The 28,000-nt window shown below is 42.9% G+C and overlaps 1 protein-coding gene across 5 annotated transcripts; it reads right to left on the bottom strand.

Annotated features, from left to right (window-relative positions):
* On the bottom strand, positions 1-27,999 carry ZCCHC8 (zinc finger CCHC-type containing 8). 5 transcript variants are annotated; one of them, XM_055096280.2, is made up of 14 exons: positions 27,629-27,998; positions 25,840-25,880; positions 19,749-19,823; positions 17,484-17,589; positions 16,408-16,485; positions 10,492-10,595; positions 10,311-10,376; positions 9,666-9,726; positions 9,052-9,194; positions 8,630-8,772; positions 7,324-7,445; positions 5,342-5,428; positions 4,977-5,094; positions 1-1,383 (listed from the first exon to the last, which is right to left on the bottom strand). In XM_055096280.2, the coding sequence occupies exons 1-14, from the start codon at positions 27,827-27,829 to the stop codon at positions 605-607; spliced, it is 2,124 nt and encodes a 707-aa protein (XP_054952255.1). In that variant the 5' UTR covers positions 27,830-27,998; the 3' UTR covers positions 1-604. The 5 variants fall into 5 exon arrangements, with proteins under 5 accessions (XP_054952255.1, XP_054952256.1, XP_054952258.1 ...); XM_055096281.2 differs by lacking the exon at positions 19,749-19,823 and having other exon boundaries at positions 27,629-27,999; XM_055096283.2 differs by lacking the exons at positions 19,749-19,823; positions 25,840-25,880; positions 27,629-27,998 and adding an exon at positions 19,354-19,637.
* Between the last annotated feature and the right edge of the window lies 1 nt (position 28,000).

Below are 28,000 nucleotides of genomic sequence, written 5' to 3' on the forward strand. Positions count from 1 at the left end.
TTATGTATATGAAAACTAATTTATTAAACCTCTGTACACAAAGATGAACATACCTGTATAGCAAGCATATATGAAGAATGAAATTACAAAAAAGTAAAAGTATTACTAAAATTGACGCATGTAAATCACTTACAAAAATACCCCAAATGGGATAAAGCTGCTCATCCCTGATTTTTCTCATTTGGTTGTAGGAGTTGAAACATGAATTTAAAATGGTAGAATTTTTTCTTTTAAAAAGTGATATATTAAACTTATATACAGGATAATTAGCAAAATGTAGAAAGGGAAAACAATGTACAAAAGACAGATAAAAACCATCACTCTTGACGGATAGTCACAATCCAAAAATAGTATAAACCTTAACAAACCCTCTCTAAACCAGGTCATATTCACATCTCCCCCCAAGTTTTGTCAGTGAGAATAAAATACACTGAACTAGTGAGCTCAGTCTTTCTTTAAAATAGGCTTGACTTTGGAACACGAACCTTGGATAGATTTTTAAACATGGGAGGGACAAACAGGAAAACCATTCTATCTATCCACTTAATTAGTACTAATTAACGGAACAAAGTTATTAAATAGCTCTCAGTGCTAAGTCAAGCCATTATTCAGAGGCCTTTTTGTTTTTCTGCTGGTTTCGGGGTGAGTTCTTTAACAAGCTTCTTATCCTGAGGTACATTCCAGTAGATTCTGCCATATTCTCAAATTCAAATGGCGTGATTCCAGTTGCAAATTTGCTCATGTCAGGTATAGGGCTATGAATTTTAGTGGCCATTGAAGGACTGGTGTCTGCAGGAAAGAGCTTCTGGCTGCCCCCATTGCTGATGTCACAGTTTGGTACGACACTTCCATTATCAAGAAGGGCACCTTCAGTGTTTACCAGAGCCAACTCTGCTTTTTCCTTCTGACAAAGTGATGTCACCTCAGAGTCTGGACTGGAGGCATGTCCAGCTTCTGATTTCTTTGTAAAAATCTCTGGTACCTCAGGCTCATCCAGCGTCTGCTTTTCAGATGTTTTTCCCTCCGGGACAGGGAGGTCTAGCTCATTTGGACAAGGTGATGAGGCAACGGAATTGCCAGTTAAAGGTGTGTCCACAGGAACGTCGGAGTCACTGTTTACGCTCTCGGCCTGCTCAAGAGCTGCCCAGATCCGCCTCTGCTGTTCTTCAAGTTCTTCTAGAGTCAGTGCGTCCTCATCCACAGCTCCAGATGCTGTTCTGGTCTGGGGTGAGTCACTGGGAGTCAGCGGCGGGGTGCCCTTTGGGAGTGGAGGGGTGAAGACGGGTGGAGGAGTTCCCCGGGGGAGTGGAGGAGTGTCAGGAGGTAATGGTGGTTGAAACTGAAAACTTTCACTGCTCTGAGAACCATGTGGTACCTCCATATCTGAAGTAAGAAAGTTAAGAGATACTTTAGAACTTATAATAGCATTTAGTTTTACTAAAATTTGTTATTTGAACTCAGGTGTATCCAGTAATTCAATGGCCAAAAATAACTGGCTTAACATGAGGGAAATTCTGGATTCTCAGGTGCCATTACCACCACCTGGTATCCTCAGTCCACCTGAAAAGATCTGCAGGGAGAGCTGTCAGGATCTTCTGGTGCTAGAGGCTATCCCTCGGGAGATCTGTTTCTGTGCTGTGTGCATCATTTTAGATTGAGGAAATGCGAGCAATTGCATGGAGACTTCAGAATTTCAAGGCAGTGCACTCTACCCAAAAATTTGTGGCAGAATGCAGTAGGAAATTTGACTGGAGGTGCAGGCTGGCTACTGAGTGGGTGGAAGGCTAATGGGGAGGAAGTGAGGGGCAAGGCAGGAGTACACCTTGGGTTATTTCCTAGCTCTTTTTTTTTTGAGACAGTCTTACTCTGCCACCCAGGCTGGAGTGCAGTGGCACAATCTTAGCTCACTGTATCCTCCGTCTCCTGGGTTCAAGCAATTCTCCTGCCTCAGCCTCCCGAGTAGCTGCAATTACAGTTGTGCACCACCACGCCTGGCAAATTTTTGTATTTTTAGTAGAGACAGGGTTTCACCATGTTGGCCAGGCTGGTCTCGAACTCCTGACCTCAGGTGATCCACCTGCCTTGGCCTCCCAAAATGCTGGGATTATAGGCATGAGCAACTGCACCTAGCCTAATTGCCCAATTTCCCAATTTTTTTTTTTTTTTTGAGATGGAGTCTTGCTCTGTTGCCCAGGCTGGAGTGCAGTGGCATGATTTCAGCTGGCTGCAACCTCTGCCTCCCGGGTTCAAGCAGTTCTTCTGCCTCTGCCTCCCAAGTAGCTGGGATCACAGCGCACGCCAACATGCCCGGCTGTTTTGTATTTTTAGTAGAGATGGGGTTTCTCCATGTTGGCCAGGCTGGTTTCGAACTCCTGATCTCAAGTGATCCGCCCACCTTGGCCTCCCAAAGTGCTGAGATTACAGGCCTGAGCCACTGTGCCTGGCCCCCAATTGTTCTCTCTAATCTACACTGCTCGCCTGAACTGCAGGTTCACATATCTAACTGCCCACTGACCATCATCACCTACACGTTCCACAGATACAACCTGTCCAAAACAAATGATCTCTTCCTAAAATGAGGACTGTTTTCCCATCTGCTGTTCTCACAAATGGCACCACCAGTGGATCTGCTTGTCCTCTGAGAGTACTCTCTTTCCTTCCATCCATCCCCAGGTCTTTGGCTCTCTGGGGTGCATGCTCTCCTGCTGGCTGCCACAGCCGCTACCTTGCTTCAGGCCCATTACATTTGCCAGGAACATCAGAATCACCCTGACCTCTGGATTCATCTTCCTTGTGTCTGTCCTGCAAACCGCTGCCAGATTCATCACAAGTCTGGCCCTATAACCTTTCCCATCTCCATTGGAAACCATTCAGTGCCTGCCCAGACCCCACAGGATGAAGTCCAATCTTCCTCCATGGCCCTCTAGGATATAGTTTCCTTACTTCCATCATGTCACCTCCTATTGCCTGGCTCAAACTCCAGCTGTCACCCTGCTGCTGGCCTGATGTGCTGTGAAGTTTCACTATCCTGCGTCTGCACTTCCCTCTGTCTCAAATGCCCTCCTCCTCATTTCCTTGGTAAATCCCTGCATTCATCCCTCAAGATGCAGTTCAAAGTTACCCTATGACTTCATTCAGCACAGATGCTGTTTTTCCTCTGTGCCACCATTACAGTCTGGAACTGCTCTGTGGCAGCAATATGTAATACTATCATTCTGTATATATCACTGTGGGCCACCACATTTATATGAAAATGATGTTTACACATCTGCAATCCCGAGGTGACAGAGAGTGGTAACTAGGGCAGCAATACTGTCTTATTAAGCTTTCTGCCTCAGGGTCTAGTAGGGGGTCTGAACTTTATTCTATAGACAATAAGATTTGTGAGAATAACAAACTCTCACTTAGAAGTCAACTCACGGCCCAGCACGATGGCTCATGCCAGTAACATTGGGAGGCTGAGGCAGGCAGATTGCTTAAACTCAGGAGTTCAATATCAGCCTGGGCAACAAAGTAAGACCTTGGTGTCTACAAAATATACAAAAATCAGCTGGGTTTGGTGGCATATGCCTATACTCCCAGCTACATGGGAGGCTGAGGTGGGAGGACTGCTTGATCCCAGGAGTCTGAGGCTGCACTGAGCCATGATCGCACCACTGCACTCCAGCCTGGGCAACCGAGCCAGATCCTGTCTCAAAAAAACAAAACAAAACAAAACAAAACAGAAATAGAGGAAAGAGCCCCTAGTACAAAACTGAAAATGCCTACACAGAAGTGTGTGACCCTGGTGACAAGGGGTGCCACCACCACAAATCCCCAAACTTCAAAAAATGACAACCATGGGCCAGGCACGGTGGCTCACACCTTTGGGAGCCACCCCATCCCAGCACTTTGGGAGGTGGAGGCGGGCAGATCACCTGAGGTCAGGAGTTCAAGACCAGCCTGGCTAACATGGAGAAACTCCATCTCTACTAAAAATACAAAATTAGCCAGGCGTGGTGGCGGGCACCTGTAATCCCAGCTACTTGGGAGGCTGAGGCAGGAGAATCGCTTGAACCTGAGAGGCGGAGGTTGCAGTGAGCCAAGATCACGCCACTGCACTCCAGCCTGGGAGACAGTGAAACTCTGTCTCGAAAAACAACCGAAAAAACAAAGAAAAACTTAGGGGAAATAATTTGAGGGCTTTGATTCTGAACTTTGAAGTCACTTGTGCAAAAGAATTTGATGTGGGGCTTTAATCCCTTTGAACTTTAAAGGAATTTAATTCATGATCTTTTTTTTTTTTTGAGATGGAGGCTCACACTTTCGCCAAGGCTGGAGTGCAGTGGCATGATCTTGGCTCACTGCAACCTCCACCTCCCGGGTTCATGCCATTCTCCTGCCTCAGCCTCCCGAGTAGCTGGGACTACAGGCGCCCACCACCATGCCCGGCTAATTTTTTGTATTTTTAATAGAGACAGGGTTTCACCGTGTTTGCCAGGATTGTCTTGATCTCCTTACCTTGTGACCCGCCTGCCTCAGCCTCCCAAAGTGCTGGGATTACAGGCGTGAGCCACTGCGCCCGGCTTAATTCATGGTCTTTAAATTCTCTCTGTGAATTTGAAAATGAAGACAGGGGCCGGGCACGGTGGCTCACGCCTATAATCCCAGCACTTTGGGAGGCTGAGGTGGGTGGATCACAAGGTCAGGAGTTCGAGACCAGCCTGGTCAAGATGGTGAAACCCTGTCTCTACTAAAAAAAAAAAAAAAAAAAAAAAAAAAAAAAAGTACAAAAATTAGCTGGGCGTGGTGATGCATGCCTGTAATCCCAACTACTCGGGAGGCTGAGGCGGGAGAATACTTGAACCCGGGAGGCAGAGGTTGCGGTGAGCCGAGATCACGCCATTGTACTCCAGCCTGGGTGACAAGAGTGAGACTCCATCTCAAAAAAAAAAAAAAAAAAGAGAGAGAAATCAGAGCCATAGGATGAAACCTACCTGAATCGAGCTCCATGTCGGCGGGAGATCCCGCTGAGTTGCTTTCATTCTTCTGCTTCTTTGGACTACCTGGGCTAGAGTGAGATGAAGACCTCTTGTTGCCAGACTTCACACCTGGCTAAAAGAGCAACCAGAACAAACACAAGTTAAGTGGGGTAGATAATGAATTAAACTCCATCCCTTCACTTAAAATGATGTAGAAAAACAATCTGGAGCTAAGTCTAGGTAATTGGTGAATTTTGCCACTGTTTTCCTTTTGGTTTGTCAAGATAACAAAGCAAGAAAAGGCTGTAAGATGCTAATAAATTACACAATCTCGCAAACACAACAACATTTTATAGAGCACACCCTTAAAATCTATTTACCGCTTGGAAGTTAGAAGTAAGGTAATTGGCAAACACATCCTTCTGCTGACATGCCTGCATTGGTATGGAACCAAAGATCCTCCATTCCTAATGATGAAAAGAGAAGGAAAAAAAAAACACATGTATTTGGAAAATGTCATGTTTTGAGATTTTGCTCAAAGGAGGTACAGTGGAGATCTCAAAGTACATTTTTCCTTCTTATGTTACTTTTCCTTTATTGGAAATTGAGGAAAATAATGTGTTAAAGGAAAACTAAACCTGCCTGCAAAATAATTAAGACTGAATACTAAAAGACTACCTGACACAATCACTTGGCCAAAAAAGGTTCTACATACTGCAAGCAGAAGATGTAGGCAGGAGTGACTGCTATGGGGCCTCCCAGGCTCGAGTCTCTCTCCCATCAAGCACTGGCACTGCTAACAGGGCCGTTCATCGCCCACTTCTCCTAACACACTTACTCATGAGTTTTCTATCTTCTGCTTTTTCTCTTTCCAAACACAGCATCATCTTTAAAGATTCCACACAGCTTGTTTCTCTCTCATCTCCAATCGCACATTCAACAGTGGTTCTCGGTAAGAATCCCATGGAACTCTTGTGAAACATACAGGTTCCAGGGTTTGAATCAGTTAAGTCTAAGGGTGGGACTCAAGAATGTACATTTCTAACGAGTATTCCCAGGGGACTCTGAAGTAGACTGGAAGCTGGACTGGCTTCCAGAAGCACTGATGGTTTGTATCATGCACTTCCGCCCGTAATGAATTACACAGTCTTGCGTGATTGAGAACTTTCTATCTGCTCACCAGACTCTAACTTCAAGTCTTTGGCTGTTTCCCTATTGTCCAGTTCCTAAGAACACCAAGGATACACTTTTTATTTTTATATTTTTTTGAGATGGAGTTTTGCTTTCATCACCCAGGCTAAAGTGCAATGGCACGATCTCGGCTCACTGCAACCTCCACCTCCTTGGTTCAAGTGATTCTTCTGCTTCAGCCTCCTGAGTAGCTGGGATTATAGGCGCCTGCCACCACGCTCAGCTAATTTTTATATTTTTAGTAGAGATAGGATTTTGCCATGTTGGCCAGGCTGGTCTCAAACTCCTGAGCTCCAGGTGATCCACCCGCCTTGGCTTCCCAAAGTGCTGGGATTACAGGCACGGGCCACTGCGCCCGGCCAAGAATATGCTTTTTAAATAAAACAGTACAATAGTTCATTGTTGAATCCTGAGACCTAAGATGGAAGCTGGAAAAGAGTTAAGTGTGGAAAAACCATTCATATAAAAAATGAGAAATTTTACTTTGAGGGGAAAAAAGGCAAGAATAATCAGGAAAAAGAGTGATAGTATATTTAGATTTATTATAGATAGAAACTTATTTCCCAAGTTAATTCTGTAAAATTAATAATACTGTCTCAGAAAAATCCATATTGTTAAAAACTTTTAAAATTTTAGAGTACTTTTAGATTTAGATACTCTAACCAATCTATTTTGGCTCCCTTTCTGAGGGCACAAAATCAGAGAAAACTGCTGTTGATGAATATAAGACTTCAATTAAGATTCTAGAAAGATTCTATAAAGGAAATTAAAAATGTAAACAAGTAACAAATTTATTCCTTTAAATAGTAACTGCTCTATAAGTTTGTAGGTGTATATGAATTAACTATTTTTTGAGACAGGGTCTAGTGTGATCTCACCTCACTGTAACCTCTGCAATCCTCCCACCCCAGCCTTCCTAGTAGCCAGGACTACAGGCATGTGCCACCAACCTTGGCTAGTTTTAAAATTTTTTTATAGAGACAAGGTCTTGCTATGTTGCCCAGGCTGGTCTCGAACTCTGGGACTCAAGTGATCATCTTGCCTCGGACTCCCAAAGTGTTGGGATTACAGGTGTGAGCCACTATGCCTAGCCAACAAGTTAATATTTTGACCAATCTTTAACATAATAATATCACATCGCACGATAATTTACAAAAATCAATATACTTACGTCTGGAATTCCTCTGGGAGTAGATATATTAAAACCAGGATAGTTGACCAATTTTGAGAGATCGTAAGTGACACTTTTATTCTGTTGTATTTCTCCAACTTCTGTTTCCCCATCAGTGCCATCTATTACAGACCATAAAAAGTGTTAATATTGCTAAATGTCAATATATATCCCTCCCCAGACCAAAAGTACACCTGGAAAGTGCTTATAATCATGGCAACAGAATTAGTTTTGAAATGGCTTTCAATTTTCATTATAATTTTTCTAAATCATTAGGACAGAACTTTTTTTTTTTTTTGAGAAAGGGTCTTGCTTTGTCACCCAGGCTGGAGTGCAGTGGCACCATCTTGGCTCACTACAGCTTCTGCCTCTCAGGCTCAAGTGATCCTCCCACCTCAGCCTCCTAAATAGCTGGTACTACATGAACGCACAACCACACCAGGGTAGGCTGTGTATTTTTAGTAGAGACGGGGTTTCACGATGGTGCCCAGGCTGGTCTCAAACTCCTGAGCTCAAGAGATCCACCCACTGCCTCAGCCTCCCGAGTAGCTGGAATTACAGGCGCCTGCCACCACGCTTGGCTAATTTTTATATTTTTAGTAGAGGCCGGGTCTTGAACTCCTGACCGCAACTGATCCACCCATCTCGGCCTCCAAAAATCCTGGGATTACAGCCATGAGCCACTGTGCCCGGCTGAAACCTGCTTTTTAAAAACTCAATACTGCACAAAGATTTTGCCATGTCAGCTCATACAGATTTATTCCACTCTTCATATATGTTGCAGGGAGTCCACAGCTCAGAACTACCAATTTATTTAACCATTCTTCTTTAGGGCCTTAATGTCGTAGATTTTTCACTATCATTATTCAATGATACAAAAAGATTCTTGTATACATACAATTTCCTTTTCATATGTGTGAATATCTTTCTAGGGTAGGTATCTAGGAGAGAAGTTCTAGACTATTAGAGGTTTTCTGTATTTTACATTTTACAGGTCTCCTGGCATTTAGGATTTATGTCTGTTATTATTACTGACAAAGATAAGAGCTTATGAGGACTGGCTGGAGAGGTGATACTCTGGCCTAGACAGTACCTGAGCAAGCCCAGAAAACCATCAGATAATCTACAAACTCACTGAAATTTTATTCCTTCCTTGTAAAATTTACCAAGGAAACATCATCATGATATTTTTTAGTTAGCACACATTAAAGAAGCCGGCCATTCCTATCACATTTTGTTGTGATTCTTTAATTAAAAAAAAAAAAGGAAACACTTAAGGTGACTTCTCTAACTTAAGATACTATACCTTTTCCATCATAGAGTGCAAGCCCCGAATTCTCCAATTCAGCCTCTTTGAGCCACCCTGGTGGGTACCCTAGCTGGCGCATCCGATAGATAAAAGGTGGAAGACTCTTGTCTGTCACACCTAGTGCATCTTGAAGTTCCTCACTAAGTAAAAATAAAGGAGGAAGAAAAATACTGAATTCTTGTTTGCATGAAAACACATAGTATTCTGGTATTTTAAAACATTTCTTGCTTATATTACATACCATGACATCTAACAAATATAATTAAAATTTAAAGAAGTGTTTCTAAATGAATTAATGTATATTACCTAGGGCTTTGCCAGAGTACACTTATATCCTGATAATTAGCCCAAAGAGACACAGAACATTCCAAATGCTAGGGAAATAAAAATGACCTTCTATGGTAAAATGCCATTAGTACCTAATAACTCCTGGCTTGAATCTTCCAAATCTTTCTTCTACTTCTTCTGCGTGGTATCGCTGCTGGAAATTCTGATTGTTTGCTTCTCCACAGGCATCCATATACTCTTTTCTCTTTTCACTTATTCGAGCAGCATTCCGAGGCTACATCATGACACATTTGAAAAGAATGGTTTCATGCAACTCAGAAATATTTCAGAAATTAAATAAAAATACTTTTTTTTAGATCAAGTAAACAGATTATTTTAGTTTTAATGTATAACGAACAAGTGTAAAAGAGGGTGAATATTTTAGAAAAATACGTAAGGAAAGGAGCAGTCTATTTATTACCTCAGTATTATCATAAATTAAATCAAGTTTTTAGGATAAACTCTACAATTTAATTCTCATGTTTATTCATCTCAAATACAAAGAGTACTGTTTTAAATTATTTACTGAAAAAATTTAATGTCTTAAAATATGAACACAAATTTGAAAAGATTTCAAATTAAAGGACACAAGATTTCAAATTAAAGGAACAAAGAAAGTTCCTTCATGTCACACAATAACATAAATGTGTTGAAAACATTAGAAAGCTCTTGTTCAAAGACTTTTCTTAACATGAGAAAAATTTACCATTGGGCAATCTTTCATTTGGTGTTCTTCAGAACCACAATTGAAACAGTGAGGCTTTGGCCTATTTGGTCAAAAGACAAAGATTTTTATAATGTCAATAAAAATAGAAAAGCAAATCAATAAAATTCTATATGACAGCAAAGTGTATCAGAGAGACAAGAAAGCAAGTTGATCACAGATCACTAATATCTGCAACAAGAAGTACACTTTAATCTCCTTTATTTAGTGATTTAAATAGTACTATGCAGAGTCTTTTAACCAAGAACCCTTCTGTTCCTGACTGATCTGTTACCTCTTTTGAGTTTTTTCAGTGGTTAACAACAGAAGAATCAAGGTGAACAAATTGATCATATTTCCGTTAGGTAACATGGAAAGAAGGCAGATGGTTATAAGACTGCAATCAAATTGACAGCAACAATTATACCTTTCCACCCGCCCGGGCACATTAGGTGAGAACCAATGAATTCCAGGAAGCAGATGATTCATTTAAACATTTAACATATATGTATGGATTAAAATTCTAGCTCAATCTGTAATTAACCTTAGAGTAAACCAGCAGTAAAGAACATGAACTTTTCAAGCCAAAAGTTTATGATTTCGGTTAAAAAAGTAAATAAGTAAAACAAAACAACTCCCCACACAAACCTTTTTGCCTTTACTTGTATTTCTTGCCCTTCTAGAGAAACAATGTGGCTGAAGACTTGATGGTACCTTTAGTGAATTTTATTAAGGAATAGTTATCATGGTCTGCAAAATTTGGAAATTGTTTTAAAGGTGAACTTAGTGGCAAGATGCATAAAAGATCTTCATTCACTATGTAGGATACTTGGGTATTTCCCATCCTTCGGAAAGCTGAGGGTTTTCATTTAGAAGCGGTTGCCCCAATTTATCAAGGCAAAAATTAGTAAAATACAGGACACTTCCTACAACCTGCAGAAAACAAGTCAAAAAATATTGCTATTTAAGCAGAAAAAAAGACATTAAATAATGTAAGATTATGATTAACTGTTTTAACAATTTATTTTTGGATGGAATTATTAGAAATAATAACTTCCTTGTTATTAAGGAGCCAGACTTTGATGTGTAAGTAGAAACTACATCGTCAGTTCCCTCTCTCTGCTAGATCACTGTTTTTCCTCTGTATTGGATCATGACTATCAGCTGCATTCTCTACAGAATTCAAACAAAAAATGAAAACCTTGACTCTCATATTTCCCTCCAATGCCCCATTTCATTGCTTCTCTTTGCAAGACATGCAGACCCTTTAGTTATTGTTTCCATTTCCTTTCTTCCCATTTACTCTTTTCTTATCCCTCCAGTTCTTTTTGAAAAAATTCCATACAGACAAGTTGGAAAAGTGGTACAATGAATACCCAATGTATCCTTCACCTAAACAACTGTTTATAGTTTAACATTTTTGTCTGCCTCTCTCTCTCTTTACACATACACCGAACACACACACATACACTTTTTTGTTTGTTTTGAGATAGGGTCTCTGTTGCCCAGGCTGGAGTACAGTGGTGCAATCTTGGCTTACTGCAACCTCCACCTGCCAGGCTCAAACGATCCTCCCACCTCAGCCTCCTGAGAAGCTGGGACCACAAGCATGGTCAGCTATTTTTTTGCCCAGTTATTTTTTGTATTTTTAGTAGAGGCAGTCTTGCCATGTTGCCCAGGCTGGTCTCAAACTCCTAAGCTTAAGCGATCCACCCGACTCAGCCTCCCAAAATGTTAGGATTACAGCCGTGAACCACTGCACCTGGCCTCACATATACTCTTTAATTTTTTTTTTTTTTTGAGGCAGGGTCTTGCTCTGTTGTCCAAGCTGGAATGCAGTGGCATGATCTTGGCTCACTGTAACCTCAAAGTCCTGGGCTAAAATGATCCTCCTGCCTCAGTCTCCTGAGTAGTTGTGTCACTACACGCAGCTAATTTTTTTTTTGAGATGGGGTCTTGCTATGTTGCCCAGGCTGGTCTTAAACTCCTGGCCTCAAGCAATCCTCCCGCCTCAGCCTCCCAAAGTGCTGGGACTACAGGTGTTGAGCCACTATGCCTGGCCTCCATTTTTTTAATGACACTGCCCTCTCTCTTGAACATTTCCAGTAATGCTTCTATACATATCACTGGGCTGAGCTCCTAACAATGGAGCTTCCCAATGACCTCCATGCAGCCAAATTCAATGAACAGTTCTCACTCTTCATCTTTCTTAGCCTAGCTGTGACAATCGACACAATTCTTCCTTCCTCCTAAAAACATCTTCCTCCCTTGTCTTCTAGGACATGCTTCTCCGTTCTCTTCTTTCCTTGCTGACTGAGCCTCGCTCTTCTGTGCTAGACTCTTCTCATCCCTCTATCTTCCATGTATTAGAGTGCCCTAGGTCTCAGTCCTCCTCTCCACTTTCACTACCCAGGTGGTTCATCCTGACCCATGGTATGTAGTATAATATATATGCTTACTACTTCTAAAGGTCAAGTTATTATTACTATTTTTTGAGACGGAGTTTCGCTCTTGTTGCCCAGGCTGGAGTGCCATGGCGCAATCTCAGCTCACTGCAACCTCCGGTTGAACCTCCTGGGTTCAAGCGATTCTCCTGCCTCAGCCTCTCAAGTAGCTGGGATTACAGGCACGCACCACCACACCCGGCTAATTTTGTATTTTTAGTAGAGACGGGGTTTCTTCATGTTGGTCAGGCTGGTCTCAAACTCTCGACCTCAGGTGATCTGCCCGCCTTGGCCTCCCAAAGTGCTGGGATTACTGGCATGAGCCACTGCGCCTGGCCTAAGTTATCACTTTTTAATTATTATTTTTTCACTGGGAGCATAGATTGAAGTTGCCCTGAATGTATGTTCTCCTTTACGGTCAAGTTCTGATCAGTCCTAACCTCCAATTTTATATATGGAAGTGTCAACTTGACAGCTCTCAAGGGGCGTGTGAGTGGCATCTCAAACTCACCTGCTTAAAACTGCACTGGATTCCTAGCCCCCTCCAAACCTGCTCCTCCTCTAGTCTTCCCCATCAGAGAAAATATGACGACATCCTTTTTTTTTTTTCTGAGATGGAGTCTCTCGCTCTGTCGCCCAGGCTGGAGTGCAGTGGCGCGATCTCGGCTCACCGCAAGCTCCGCCTTCCAGGTTCATGCCATTCTCCTGCCTCAGCCTCACGAGTAGCTGGGACTACAGGCGCCCACCACCACGCCTGGCTAATTTTTTACGACGACATTCTTACTGGCACTCAGGCCAAAAACCTGAGTCACTCCGATGACTCTTTTGCTCTCATATTCTGCGTCCAATTCATCAACACATTTGATCAGCTCTACTTCCCCAGTACATCCACGTTCTAAGCACTTCTCAGCAGCACCACTCTCACTCCAGTCTCAGTACCAGTTTCTCTCACCTGAGTTGAATACAATAACTTCCTAACTGGTTTTCAGCTTCCACAGATAACCAGCTACAGACTATTTTCCACACAGAACCCAGCTCTTTTAAAAAGTCAATTCATGGCCAGGCGTGGTGGCTCACGCCGGTAATCCTAGCACTTTGGGAGGCCGCGGTGGGTGGATCACAAAGTCAGGAGTTTGAGACCAGCCTGACCAACATGGTGAAACCCCATCTCTACTAAAAATACAAAAATTAGCCAGGTGTGGTGGTGCACACCTGTGATCCCAGCTACTCAGGAGGCTGAGGCAGGAGAATTGCTTGAATCTGGGAGGCGGAGGTTGCAGTAAGCTGAGATTGTGCCATGGCACTCTAGCCTGGGTGACAGAGCGAGAGTCTGTCTCAAAAAAAAAAAAAAAAAAAGTCAATTCATATCATGTTACATTTCTACTTAAAACCCTCTATCACTTCTCATCTTACAGTAAAATCTAAAGTCCTCATTACAGTCTGTTGCACAACCTACAGATTCAGACCATGTGCTCCAGACTCCAAGGGCCTGGCTTTTTTTTTGAGAGAGAGAGTCTCGCTCTGTTGCCCAGGCTGGAGTGAAGTGGCATGATCTCGGCTCACTGCAACCTCTGTCTCCCGGGTTCTAGCGATTCTCCTGCCTCAGCCCCCTGAGTAGCTGGGATTATGGGCTTCAGTCACCATACCCAGCTAATTTTTGTATTTTTAGTAGAGATGAGGTTTTGCCACGTTGGCCAGGCTGGTCTCCAACTCCTGACCTCAGGTGATCCACCTGCCTTGGCCTCCCAAAGTGCTGGGATTACAGATGTGAGCCGCCGTGCCAGGCCATGGGCCTGGTTTTAAGCCCTGCCCTGGCTTTGCCACTCACTAACCCACTGGCGAGTTACTTAGCTTTCCATCTCTGTTTCCTCATCTGTACAACTGAAGCCTAAGAGCACCTTCATGAGTAATACCTTTAATGAGCTTAGAACTTACATGCCAGGTAGTGCTCCTGCCTTGGGGCTTTCCACTTACCTTCCTACTGCCTGGAGTGCCCCATTCAAAGCACAGCCTTCACTTACTTCCTCAATTCATCCAAGGTTTGGTTCAGAGAGGCTGTCAGTCACTATACAAACCACCTACCCCACAGCTACTCTGCTTTCTCTGCTTTATTTTTCTTCAGGGCACTACCTTCCCTGACTACAATGTAATTCGATGAGAGCTGGGACTTTGCCCTTCTTTTCACTGCTGTCTCCCTGGAACCTAGAAGGATCCCTGGGACAAAACAGCATTCACTAAATATTTTTGTATTTTTTAAAGGTCTAAATTAATAAACAAAATTCCCAGTTTCTAGGCAAGTGCCACTTTCAATCCCAGAACCTTAGGGTCAGAAGGAAAATGAAAAACTACCTCATTCAAATTCAGAAATTTTTCTTTAAAGTGTCCGGATAACATCTCAGTCCCTATTTGACTCCAGTAATACTGAATTCACTTTTATGAATGAGAAGTGCCATTTCACTTGTTTTTTTTCTTTTTTCTTTTGAATGCCAGGTCATATCATTTTTCACATCTCTTATAGAAACTTGAACTTTCTAAAGGTTGAGTTGAAATGTACCTTCTTGTACTCAATTCAATCACTGGTCTTAATTCTGCCACTTGGCACTTTAAAGGGTGATTTAAAATAACTTTTAGTGTTTTACAAATAACAACCTTTATCCTATTTGTAGAGATGCGACATCCTTTGTAAATTTTCCTTTCAATAAAGTCTGTGGGCTCTTCATCATCCCAGTAGGCCCATATCTCTTTCTTTTTTATATACACATATGTATCTATACATACATATATATATATTTTGTTTGTTTGTTTGTTTTCTGAGACAGGGTCTTGCTCTGTCACCTAGACTGGAGTGCAGTGGCACAATCATGGCTCACTGCAGCCTTGACCTCAAGCAGTCCTCCCACTTCAGCCTCCTGAGTAGCTGGGACTACAGGTCCATGCCACCACACTTGGCTAATTTTTTTTTTTTTTTTTGGGACAGAGTCTCACTCTGTTGTCCAGGCTGGAGTGCAGTGGCAAATCTCGGCTCACTGCAGCCTCAGTCTCTTGGGTTCAAAGCAATTTCCGTGACTCAGTCTCCCGAGTAGCTGGGACTACAGGTGTGCACCACCACACTTGGCTAATTTTTGTATTTTCAGTAGAGACAAGGTTTCGCCATGACAGCCAGGCTGGTCTCGAACTCCTGACCTCAAGTGATCCATTGGCCTCAGCCTCCCAAAGTCCTGGGATTACAGGTGTGAGCCACTTCACCCAGCCATACTTGGCTAATTTCTTAAGAATTTTTCATAGAGATGAGTTCTGGCTATGTTGCCCAGGCTAGTCTGGAACTCCTGGACTCAGGTAATCCTTCCACCTTGGCCTCCCAGAACACTGGGGATTACAGGTGTGAGCCACTGCACCCAGCCTAAAATTGTGGTATACTAATATGGGATAATACTACATAAACATGAAAACCAGTTTTCCTTCAATATTATAGAATCCACTATTACATTACCTTTTAAAATATTATATGCTGCGCTGGGCACGGTGGCTCACATCTGTAATCCCAACACTCTGGGAGGCCAAGGAGGGCGGATCACAAAGTCAGGAGTTCGAGACCAGCCTGGCCAACATGGTGAAACCCTGTCCCTACTAAAAATACAAAAATTAGCTGGGCGTGGTGGCGGGTGCCTGTAATCCCAGCTACTCGGGAGGCTGAGGCAGGAGAATTGCTTGAACCCGGGAGGCGGAGGTTGCAGTGAGCCGAGATTGCACCATTGCACTCCAGCCTGGACAACAGGGCAAGACTCCGTTTCAAAAAAAAAAAAAATTATAAGCTGCAAAATCATACTACTACATTGTATTAACACTAACGAATTTTGCATAGGTATTGAAAGGCTGTAGCCTAAATGTAGGTCATCCCTGTTAACTTCTTCTGTTTTTCACCCACCATTTGAGACTGTCAACACTTTAAATTCCAAATTTGCCATCTGTTACATTAGCTATCTATCCCTCTCAGCTTTAGCCATGTATAAGTTCAACAAGCATGCTTTCTATATCTTCATCCAACTTCTTGAATAAACAAAGTGGTTGGTCAATACAAAAACAAAGTTCTCCAAAGTATGTTTACTGTGCCCCAGGTCACAACGCAATCATTATTAAAAAGCAAACTGAGGCTAAAGTCCAAACTGCTATTTACCACAAAAAGATGCTGTTATCAAGTGAAGACATATGACTATACTACTTTATCTTTTAAACGCCACCCAGTTGACATAGGATAGGAAACACCTATTGGCAGAATTCAAAACTGAAATGTCCAAACTTACACTGAAAGCTTCCTTGTTGTTTTTAATGGCACAGGACTCTTCCACTTTGTGGTCCTCCTCTAGCACAATACTGGATGGCTAATACAAAGAAAAACACATATTACAACCGGTAACCAATTTTTAACCACTTTAAATGGAAGTTAGTAAGTTTAGAAATTAAGCTAAGAATGTTTATGAACGACATTTCATGTGGGAGAATGGAAGATGTAAAAGGAGAGCTTCTTCTGAAGCACTAGCATGCACTACAACTTCTTTTTTAACCAGTATTAATTATGTCGCTTTCAACACTTTAAACTGGCAAGGCAGATAACCAGAAAGATTAAAAATATATAGTTTTACATTACTGGTCAATATTGATAATATAACCCTCACAGACCTCAAGCCACTACAAAAGTTTCCTTGAATCAAAAATAATATTCAGTATGAATTTTATTGTTAAATGTATTTTGTTTGCTGAATCTTTAAAAATTGTACAGAATACATAAAAACCAAAGGCAATAAAAAACGTAATCAATCAGAACACTGTTCTCCAAAGCCTGAGGATAAACAGCTAAAGTTCCTTATTTGAGAAATACTACTTACCTTAATTTTTAATTAAAAAAAAAAAGACCCAGAAATCATAACTCTGATTCTCCTCTCTCTCTCTCTCTTTTTTTTTAAACATAAATGCGTGATCTAATATTCACATAGTAAAACTTCTCAGATTTCTTTGGGCACACAATTAATTTTCTAAAAACAAGTAGAGGAAAAAAAGGATAGTCCACAAGCCTGTTGGTTTTAGATAAAAGGAATCCATCTTTTATAAACCCCAGAAACTTAGATTTTTTTCTGGCCTAAAATTAATTTTCTACCCAAAACCACATGTCCAAGTTAGGCAATGTAAAAAGTCTGAGCCACAAGCTAAAAGAACACTGTGTGGCTAAACCAGTCAGGCTTCGGAAAAGCAAGCCAGTAGAAGGAGAAGTGGTAAACGGTGTTAATCATTTTGGTTTTGATTCAAGAGGATCCTTGTGGCCCAATAATTGGCAGTGAAACGCATAACTTACTAATCTTAAAGTCTCTTAAATTTGAAATACCTGGGGCAAAAGATTAAAGGAAGTCTTTTCCACATCATTTTTCTGCTGTTCCTCAAATCTTTTTACTAAATTTGATACAAATTCCTCTATTTCTTGATGATATTGCCTGTGTAAGAGGACAAAATGGTCAGAACCCAGACAGAGTAAAACATTCAATAGACTGAAGTCTTATGCATTACTGTAAGATTTCAAGGGTGAATGTTGTTGTTTTTCAGAAGTTTAACAAATCACTGACTCTGTAATACTCAGGAACATATTCCTTAAGATAAATTACATATTATTGCCAAGTTAATGCAATAATTATGATAAAGTAACACAGTGATTGGCATAACAACTGCCAACCAGTTGTGCAAAGAATACACGGATTTTATTTATAAATTCTGTGTACTTAATTTTTAAATAGATACTACATGTAAATGGTTCAAAATCCAAGAGAAGTAAAAGGGTTACATAATGAAAAGCTCCCTTCCTACCCTGTCTCTTGGCCATCTATTTCTGCAACACAAAGATAGTCCATATATTCAGGTCTTCCACAACCTCCTCCCAGAGATTCTTAATACATACATAAGGAAACACCAATATAAATATGAAACTGGAAAAGATAAAATCAAAATGCAAAGCAAGAAAAAATACTGAGATCTGCTTTCCCCAGCCCTCCAGTCAAGAACCAAGCTCATCATATATTCGGTAGTGCTCAGTTCAGGAGGTGTCAAAGGAGCCCAAGCCTTATTACCATGTAATCGGGGAGCCATAATGTCTCAGACTCAGTTTCCTCTTCACAGACTTGATGATTTTTTAGGTATCTTGTAGCTCTGACATTTTAAGATTTCTGTAGATGGGCAGATCACTTGAGGTCAGGAGTTCGAGACCAGCCTGGCCAACATGGCGAAACCCTGTCTCTACTAAAAATACAAAAATTAGCCAGGCCTGGTGGCAGGCGCCTGTAATCCCAGCTACTTGGGAGGCTGAGGCAAGAGAATCGCTTGAACCCAGTGGGTGGAGGTTGTAGTGAGCCAAGATCATGCCATTGGACTCCAGCCTGGGCAAAAAGAGTGAAACTCCATCTCAAAAAAAAAAAAAAAAAGCCAGGTGCGGTGCCTCATACCTGTAATCCCAGCACTTTGGGAGGCCGAGATGGGTGGATCACCTGAGGTCGGGAGTTTGAGACCAGCCTGACCAACATGGAGAAACCCCGTCTCTACTAAAAATACAAAATTAGCTGGGCATGGTGGTGCATGCCTGTAATCCCAGCTACGTGGGAGGCTGCGGCAGGAGAATCACTTGAACCTGGCAGGTGGAGGTTGTGTTGGGCCGAGATTGTGCCATTGCACTCCAGCCTGAGCAACAAGACCGGAACTCCATCTCAAAAAAAAAAAAAAGATTTCTGCAGGTGAAACACTAGGTGAATGGTGCAGAAATGAGACCGCCATGAGCTAGAGGGTTACTGATTCTAACCTGGGCATGAGAGGGACACTAGTGCTACAGCCCAGTTGTGCCCAGCACCTTGCTGCTGTATTTAGCATCCAGCTTCCCAACCCTCAGAGCCTTGGGTTCCACTTCTGCTGAGATAGAGTAGGTTATGGACCTGGCACTGTTCCTTCTATCTTCCTGACCTTGGTCAGCATTAAGAAGACAACAATATGACTAAGTGACTTTCGAGGGAGCAAGCAACTATGTGAAATGTCTATGACCATGCTCTGAAGGAGGGACAGAGCAAACCATTTTAGAACACTCTGAGCAAACACTGCAGGAATGCGCAGGGTCACCCTAAACCCTGATGCTGATGGTTTGCAAAAGTCTAGTTTTGCTGTTAAAACAAATAATCAAGTGAGTAGGCTTTGAAGATGGCCAACATGGAAAACTCAGTTACCTGATTCAGAAAGAGAAATGGTGAACATCATTGTTACTGTTACAGTGATAGTGATGATTTTTATTAGAAGCTATTTATTGAGCTCTTAGAGGTGCTCATGTAGCTACCCCATAGGTAGTTACTATGACTATCCTGTTTTCCAGTGAAGTAACGGATGATGCAGCAAAGATCTGTGACCTTCCCAGGTTCACAGACGTAGAAAGTAAGAGTCCAGATATTCAGGTCACTGTGACCCCAATGTCCTTGCTCTTAATCATGATTCCTTGTGCTTTAACTCCAGGGGCATTTTAAGTAAAATAATAAAAATGATGAGTACAAATGAAAACAGCATATTTATAGAGAAAATTGTTCCATAAACACATTATTATATTTAGGAGAGGGAAAAAATTACTTACTTTGAAATAGCATTGTTCATGAATAGAATCTGTAATATAGGTCCATCTAACTTAGTATCGTTCACCAATATTCCACTAAAACAGAAGTTAGAACATATTCTTAGAAGATATTTAAGTAAAACTTGCATACGTATATATAAACGCATAACTTTTATACTTTTTTTTTTCCTTTTTTGACAGGTTCTCACTCTGTTGCTCGTGCTGGAGTGCTGTGGCGAGATCTTGGATCACTGCAACCTCCGCCTCCCGAGATCAAGCAATCCCACCTCACCTTCCCAAGTAGCTGGGACCTCAGGTGCATACCATCACATCCAGGAAATTTTTGTATGTTTTGTGGAGACAGGGTTTTGCCATGTTGGCCAGGCTGGTCTCGAACTCCTGAACTCAAGGGATCCACCTGCCTCAGCCTCCCCAAGTGCTGGGATTATAGCTGTGAACCATCTCACCAGCCTTAAAATTCTTAAGTACCAAAGATCATATCGCATTTTCCACATATTGCAGTTTTCTCAAGAAAATTATACATTTTCACCAATTCTATCTACTTTAATAATTTTATACAGAGGTATCACTTTTTTTTTAATGTTTAACAAAAAATTAAGAACTGCAGTTAATCTTTCAGTTTTCAACCAAACAGTTTGTCTAATGGCCGATTTCCTTACAAATTAGGGGGAGGGAAGGACTAGGTAAGCAAGCAGGTTACAAGAATATACTTCCTTTTTTTTTTTTGGGACGGAGTCTCGCTCTGTTGCCCAGGCTGGATTGCAGTGGGGGCAATCTCGGCTCACTGCAGCCTCTGCCTCCCAGGTTCAAGCAATTCTCCTGCCTCAGCCTCCTGAGTAGCTGGGATTATAGGCGAGCGCCACCATGCCCAGCTAATTTTTGTATTTTTATTTTTATTTTAATTATTTATTTATTTGTGAGACGGAGTCTCACTCTGTTGCCCAGGCTGGAGTGCAGTGGTGTGATCTTAGCTCACTGCAAGCTCTGCCTCCCAGGTTCACACCATTCTCCTGCCTCAGCTTCCCAAGTAGCTGGGACTACAGGCGCCTGCGACCACGCCCGGCTAAGTTTTTTGTATTTTTAATAGGGACGGGGTTTCACCATGTTAGCTAGGATGGTCTCGATCTCCTGACCTCGTGATCTGCCCGCCTCGGCCTGCCAAAGTGCTGGGATTACAGGCGTGAGCCACCGCGCCCTGCCTGTGCCTGTATTTTTCTAAAGGAATCTAAATGAATTTGGCTTGGAAGTATATAGGAAAGAACACTTTATAAATAGATAGACTCTTGGAGGGCAAAGCATATTGTACTAAATATCTCAAATCCAAGATTCTAAAGAAGAGATATAAAAAAGTATACTATTCCTGGATTTGACTTTCAAATACCGCAAAAAACAGAACTAGAATGCAGCCTAGAAACCTGTAATATATCCCATGGGTAACCCGGGGCCAGCTGAATGTCTGATTCTTCCTCTTCTCACCTGCCTCATATTTCTTTTCCTGTACAGCATGTGAAATAAATGTCTCTATTTGGAATTGTCCATATCAAGTAAAGAAATAAAATAAGAGGCTGGGCGCAGTGGCTCATGCCTGTAATCCCAGCACTTTGGGAGGCAGAGGCGGGTGGATCACGAGGTCAGGAGTTCGAGACCAGCCTGGCCAAAATGGTGCAACCCCGTTTCTACTAAAAAAAAAAAAAAAAAATACAAAAATTAGCCATGCGTGGTGGCACACGCCTGTAAACTCAGCTACTCGGGAGGCTGAGGTGGAGAATTGCTTAAACCCAGGAGGTGGAGGTTGCAGTGAGCCAAGATCGTGCCACTGCACTCCAGCCTGGGCGACACAGCGAGACTCTGTTTCAAAAAAAAAAAAAGGGCCAGGCACGGTGGCTCACGCCTGTAATCCCAGTACTTTGGGAGGCCAAGACGGGCGGATCACAAGGTCAGGAGATGGAGACCATCCTGGCTAACACAGTGAAACCCCGACTCTACCAAAAATACAAAAAATTAGCCGGGTGTGGTGGCACGCGCCTGTAGTCCCAGCTACTCGGGAGGCTGAGGCAGGAGAATTGCTTGAACAGGGGAGGCGGAGGTTGCAGTGAGCTGAGATCGCACCACTGCACTCCAGCCGGGGTGACAGAGCAACACGCTCGGCCAACCAGGGATGTTTTTAAAAGTCACATGCAGCTGCATGGTTCCTAAATTGAGTCCAGTTTGATGAACCAGCTATAAATATACTCAGTTGGAGAAATTTGAATATGGAGTTGGTAGGAGATATAATTAAGGAAGTCATTGCAGTTATTAGGTGTGATAATTGAGTGGTGGTTATGCATGAAAAAGTCTCTATTTTTAAAAATACACATTGAAATACTTGGGCTGAAATGTGCATGGGATTAGAAGGAGGCAATATGGCAAAAATATTAAACGTTAAATTAAGTGAGGAAAATATGGGTGTTAACCATACTGTTCTTTTCATTTTTTGTATATTTTCACAATAAAAGTAGAAGAAGGCCAGGGTAAATAGCTCATGCCTATAATCCTAGCACCTTGGGAGGCTGAGGATGGCAGATCACCTGAGGTCAGGAGCTGGAGACCAGCTTGGCCAACATGGTGAAACCCCATCTCTGCCAAAAAATACAAAAATTATCCGGGCGTGGTGGCACACACCTGTAGCCCCAGCTACTCGGGAGACCTAGGTGAAGGAATGGCTTGAACCCAGAAGTCAAAGGCTGCACTGAGTCAAGATCATGCCGCTGTACTCCAGCCTGGGCAACAGAGTGAGACTCTGGCTCTGTCTCAAAAACAAACAGAAAGTAAAACAAACAAACAAAACCCAACAAAATGTTTATTGATTAAATAAAGAGGAGAGGCCTGGGCATGATGGCTCATGCCCGTAATGCCAGCACTTTGGGAGGCCGAGGCGGGTGGCTCATGAGGTCAGGAGTTCGAGACCAGCCTGACCAACATGGTGAAATCCCGTCTCTACTAAAAATACAGAAATTAGCTGGGCATAGTGGTGTGCACCTGTAATCCCGGCTGCTCGGGAGGCTGAGGCAGGAGAATCACTTGAACCTGGGAGGCAGAGGTTGCAGTGAGCCAAGATCGCACCACTGCACTAAAGCCTGGGCGACAGAGTGAGACTCTGTCTCGAAAAAAAAAAAAAAAAAGGAGAAACAGACTAAGCCCAATGTAATCCCAGGACTTTGGGAGGCTGAGGCAGGAGGATCACTTGAGCCTAGGAGTTTGAAACCAGCCTGGCAATTTGGCAAAACCCCATCTCTAAGCTAAATACAAAAGTTAGCCAGGTGTGGTGGCATGTTCCTGTGGTTCCAGCTACTCAGGAGGCTGAGATGGGAGGATCACTTGAGCCTGGGAGGTTGAGGCTGCAGTGAGCAGTAACTGCACGACTGCAGTCCAGCCTAGACGACAGAGTGAGAAATTGTCTCAAAAAATTAAAAAAAAAAAAAAAAAAACAGGAGAAACTTCTGATTATAACAGTTTCAAAAATAAGGACTAAATCAAAAGGCTTGAGAGTACAAATTTTATCTAAATAATTTAATTTGTCCCTTTTCCTTGGTTTTCTGTACAACACTTTATCAGCCTGGCAATATGGAGGGCACCAATTCTAAGAAAATACTAATTTATTTCTTTTTCATGATACTAATCCTTTGTGCTTATAAACTGGCAAAGCCTATATGATGCGGTAATCGTTTGAACTCGGATAAAAATCACCCAATTTAAGATAAATATTAAATGTTTAAATGAATGACTCCATTAGAAAATGTAAGCTTATCTAAATAAAACATCTTTAACATATAAAAATTATGACTTTTATGAGGAATCCTAGTTACATTTAATGTATTGAATAATCAAAATTCAGTTTATTTTATTAAGCCTCCCATGTAGCTGAGACCAGAGGAACATGCCACCACATCCAGCTAATTTTTAAAAATTTTTTGTAGAGATAGAGTCTCACCATGTTGTCCAGACTGGTCTCCCACTTCTGGTCTCAAGCAGTCCTCCCAAAGTGCTGAGATTACAGGTGTGAGCCATTGTGCCCAGCCAAAAATGAGTTTAGATACACAAAGTTAGCTCACATAGAGAAAGAAGGGTGAGATATGAGGAAGTTAATTTGAAATATTGGCCGGGTGCGGTGGCTCCTGCCTGTAATCCCAGCACTTTGGGAAGCCGAGGTGGGCAGATCATGATGTCAGGAGATCAAGACCATCCTGGTCAACACGGTGAAACCCCATCTCTACTAAAAATACAAATAAATTAGCCGGGCGTGGTGGCAGGCACCTGTAATCCCAGCTACTCAGGAGGCTGAGGCAGGAGAAAGGAGAATCGCTTGAACCCAGGAGGTGGAGGCTGCAGTGAGCCGAGGTCATGCCACTGCACTCCAGCCTGGGTGACAGAGCGAGACTCCATCTCAAAAAAAAAAAAATCTGAAATATTTCTAAATTCTAAAATTTAAACTTGTAGTCACCACTGCAGCCAGTTATTCCAACTGGTGCCAGGGACTAAAAAGTTCATGTGAGGCCAGGTGCAGTGGCTCATGCCTGTTAATTCCAGCACTTTGGGAAGTTGAGGCGGACAGATCACTCGAGGCCAGGAGTTCAAGACCGGCCTGGCCAACATGGTGAAGCCCCATCTCTACTAAATATATAAAAATTAGCCGAGTGTGGTAGTGGGCACCTGTAATCCCAGCTATTCGGGAGGCTGAGGCAGGAGAATTGCTTGAACCCGGGAGGTGAAGGTTGCAGTGAGCTGAGATAGTACCACTGCAGTCTAGCCTGGGAAACAGAGTAACACTCTGTCTCAAAAAAATTAAAAAATAAATAAATAAGTGCATGTGAAATTACATCATGGCACCTCCAAATTCTGAAAGCTTGAAAATATAATTTCTCATAATCTGTACTTTAACAAATACTTTAGATTAGTGACCTGTTAAATAAATATATATTTTGAGATACCAGTAATATCTCTGTTAAAGTTAGGTGCCTAGGCTGGGCATGGTGGCTCATCCCTGTAATTCCAGCACTTTGGGAGGCCTAGGCAGAAGGATCACTTCAGGCCAGGAGTTTGAGACCAGCTTGAGTAACACAGCAAGACCCTGACTCTATCAGAAAAAAAAAAAGTAGCTGGGTATGGTGGTGTCTGCCTGTAGTCCCAGCTATTTGGGAGGCTGAGGCGGGAGGATCAAGGTTTCAGTGAGCTATAATTGCAACACTGTACACCAGCCTGAGTGACAGAGTGAGATCTTGTCTCAAACAAAAACAAAAACATAAAATCAGATGCCTAAATGCAAATCTACACACTTTATCTTTTTCAAAAGCACATTACTTTTTCTTCTAAAATGCTGATTCTTTCATTGTTCTATTTATGAACACATTTTAACTATGTAAATAAATCTTCAGCTAGAGTAATACTGTAATCTTTTTTTTTTTCAGACGGAGTTTCGCTCTTGTCACTCTCAGCTCACTGCAACCTCTACCTCCCGGGTTCAAGGGATTCTCCTGCCTTAGCCTCCCAAGTAGCTGGGATTACAGGCGCCCACCACGTCCAGCTTATTTTTGTATTTTTAGTAGAGACAGCGTTTCACCACGTTGCCCAGGCTGCTCTCGAACTGACCTCAGTTGATCCGCCCACCTCGGCCTCCCAAAGTGCTGGGATTACAGGCGTGAGCCACTGCCCCTGGCCCATTATACTATAATTTTTTTTTTTAGGTGCTGGAATTACAGGCATGAGCCACCAGACCCAGCCAATATTGTAATCTTAATTCTAACTTTCTAGAAATGTTTGTTAAATAGGAATAGCTAGGTTAACAACTTGCCTATTCTGAACATTAAGCAAACATTTTCTGGATTTTGTTTCATCCTTCCATCCAATAAATGAGCTTACAATTTTAATCCACTTATGAGAATTCAGACCTTATCCCCACAATGAAAGAACTATTACTTTGATTTCTTCAGAGTATGCTAAACAAATAAAAAGATACAAAAATCCCATACACTTTTTACAACGAAATTCTGATTAAATATTAATATCAGGATAAATAATAAGGGACAACTACGGAGTAATTTCAAAAATCTCATACCTCGGTCGAGTCAGAATGTTCAATTTTCGTTTAAGTTCTTGATGTTATTATTTGTTAAGGAAGATAAGCCCTCATTTAACAATGCAGATCATAAAATTCAACTACTACTTCTCTCACTTTTGGTGTCAGAATATTATAAAGATAAAAGACCCACGGATATTTTGAGGATGACACACTTATTGAGCTTCTATTTTGTTGCAGGGGTAGGCTTTTGAAACCCAAAATTAAAATACGGTTTTTATCCTTTCGAACGTATATTCTAAGACACGATCCTGAAGTTCAACAGACTAACAAACTGAACCAAAACCATTATTAAAGCATCAGTGTTCCTGTCAAACCTTTCAACAACCACTATGTGATAAAGAGAATGCAGTATAACGAGCTGTTAACAACTTTAGAATTTGGAATAAATCTATGGATGTCCACTGTAGAATCCTTTCAACTTTTTTTTTTTTTTTTGAGACAGAGTCTCACCCTGTCGCCCAGGCTGGGGTGCAATGGTGTGATCTTGGCTCACTGCAACCTCCGCCTCCCAGGTTCAAGGGATTCTCCCGCCTCAGCCTCCTGAGTAGCTGGGATTACAAGCATGCGCCACCACGCCCGGCTAATTTTGTATTTTTAGTAGAGACGGGGTTTCACCATGTTGGCCAGGCTGACCTCCTGATCCTCATGATCCACCTGATCCTCATGATCCTCCTGACCTCATGATCCACCCGCCTCGGCCTCCCAAAGTGCTGGGATTACAGGCTTGAGCCACAGCGCCCGGCCTCAACTTTTTGTATCCTGAAAATTTTCCTCACAATGTGGAGGAAGAAGACATTCTGAAAAAATAAATCGCGCTTCACAAATCTTAAAAACTGATATACTGACTGCGCGCCGTGGCGGGCGCCTGTAATCCCAGCTATTCGGGAGGCTGAGGCAGGAGAATCGCTTGAACCCGGGAGGCGGAGGTTGCAGTGAGCCGAGATCATGCCACTGCCCTCCAGCCTGGGTGACAGACTGAGACTCCATTCCCCGACCCCGTCCCCCTAAAAAAGCTAACATATCAGCCACTTTCAGTTCTCTACAAATTTTAAAAGGAAAACTACCCGAACCAAAGTTATCTATCTACCTATAAAACTCTACGAACGTAAAAAAAAACATACTAGCAAGTCAAGAAAAATCTGCAATCTGGTAACTCAAGTCTAACAGAAACTTCTTTGGCGCGTTTTCCTCAAGGCGTTGCAAAGCATCTTCAGCACAGAAGCGAGCTCCGAGTGGAAGAACTCTAAAATTAATCCCCAATTTTAATCAAGCAATTAACCAATTATCTCAGCACACCCGGATTCCTTGAGGCCCCCAACTCTGCATTCTGGGACCACTAGCGTTTGCCCCGGTATAAAAACCGATCCCGCGTCTAAGCAGCCGGTATTTCATCACCTACAACTGTAACATGACGGCACAACTTGAGCGTGGCTGCGAAATATGAAACCTCACCACGACCTCAAACAGAGGGGGGCAATTAAGGGCTTGTGTACAATCTGTCAGGTGAGCAGCCTAAAATAACCCTAAACACGGCACCCGGGTGGGAGGCAGGAGTGGGTCTGGTCAGGAGACGGCCTCCCTGAGGGGAAGAGGTCTGCGCCGAGGCAGCCTGCGCGCCCCGAACCCTAGACTCTCGGTCCGCCGGCGGGTGACAGAAATCACTTGGAATTCTGGCCCTCCTGGAACTTCCGCCCGCGCCCTCGCCCTCGCCCGGCGCTGCCCCGGCCCCACACCCGGGTGACAGGGCCCAGCGAGAGGAAAGGATATTCTCGGCGCGGAGCTGCTCGATGGTCTCCTCGCACTGCCGAAGCCGCTCCCGTAGCTCCGCGTCGCCGACCCCATTTTCGTCCTCCTCGTCGCCGTCGTCGTCCTTGAAGCGAGTGTGAACGGGCTTCGGAATCGACTCCTCTGGGTGGTCGAACGGCTCGAAGAGCTCTAGATCGCCAAAATACACCTCTGCGGCCATTTTGGGCTGTGGAAAAGATTCGAGAAGAGGCGGAGCCGGCCACCAGGGCTAGGGGAAGAAGGTTGGAAGGCGGCACCACTCTCTAGAGCTCTGGCCGCACGGAGCCACCCGCTAGGGTTTTCTCCAGACGCAGGCCGCGAAAGCAGCACACGGGGCGGGGCCAGTCGCTAG

Source organism: Pan paniscus, chromosome 10 (genome assembly GCF_029289425.2).
Source record: "Pan paniscus chromosome 10, NHGRI_mPanPan1-v2.0_pri, whole genome shotgun sequence".
Lineage (NCBI taxonomy): Eukaryota > Metazoa > Chordata > Mammalia > Primates > Hominidae > Pan > Pan paniscus.

Bases quoted from the DNA above. Each gene is read 5' to 3' on its own strand.
- ZCCHC8 (XM_055096280.2), bottom strand. From the start codon at position 27,829: ATGGCCGCAGAGGTGTATTTTGGCGATCTAGAGCTCTTCGAGCCGTTC. The intron at 16,486-17,483 runs GTATTTCAAATT...TCTTTGTATTAG, and splicing joins CCTTTAATCTTTTGCCCCAG to CCATCCAGTATTGTGCTAGA. The intron at 7,446-8,629 runs GTATAGTATCTT...GGTCTGTAATAG, and splicing joins TGCACTCTATGATGGAAAAG to ATGGCACTGATGGGGAAACA.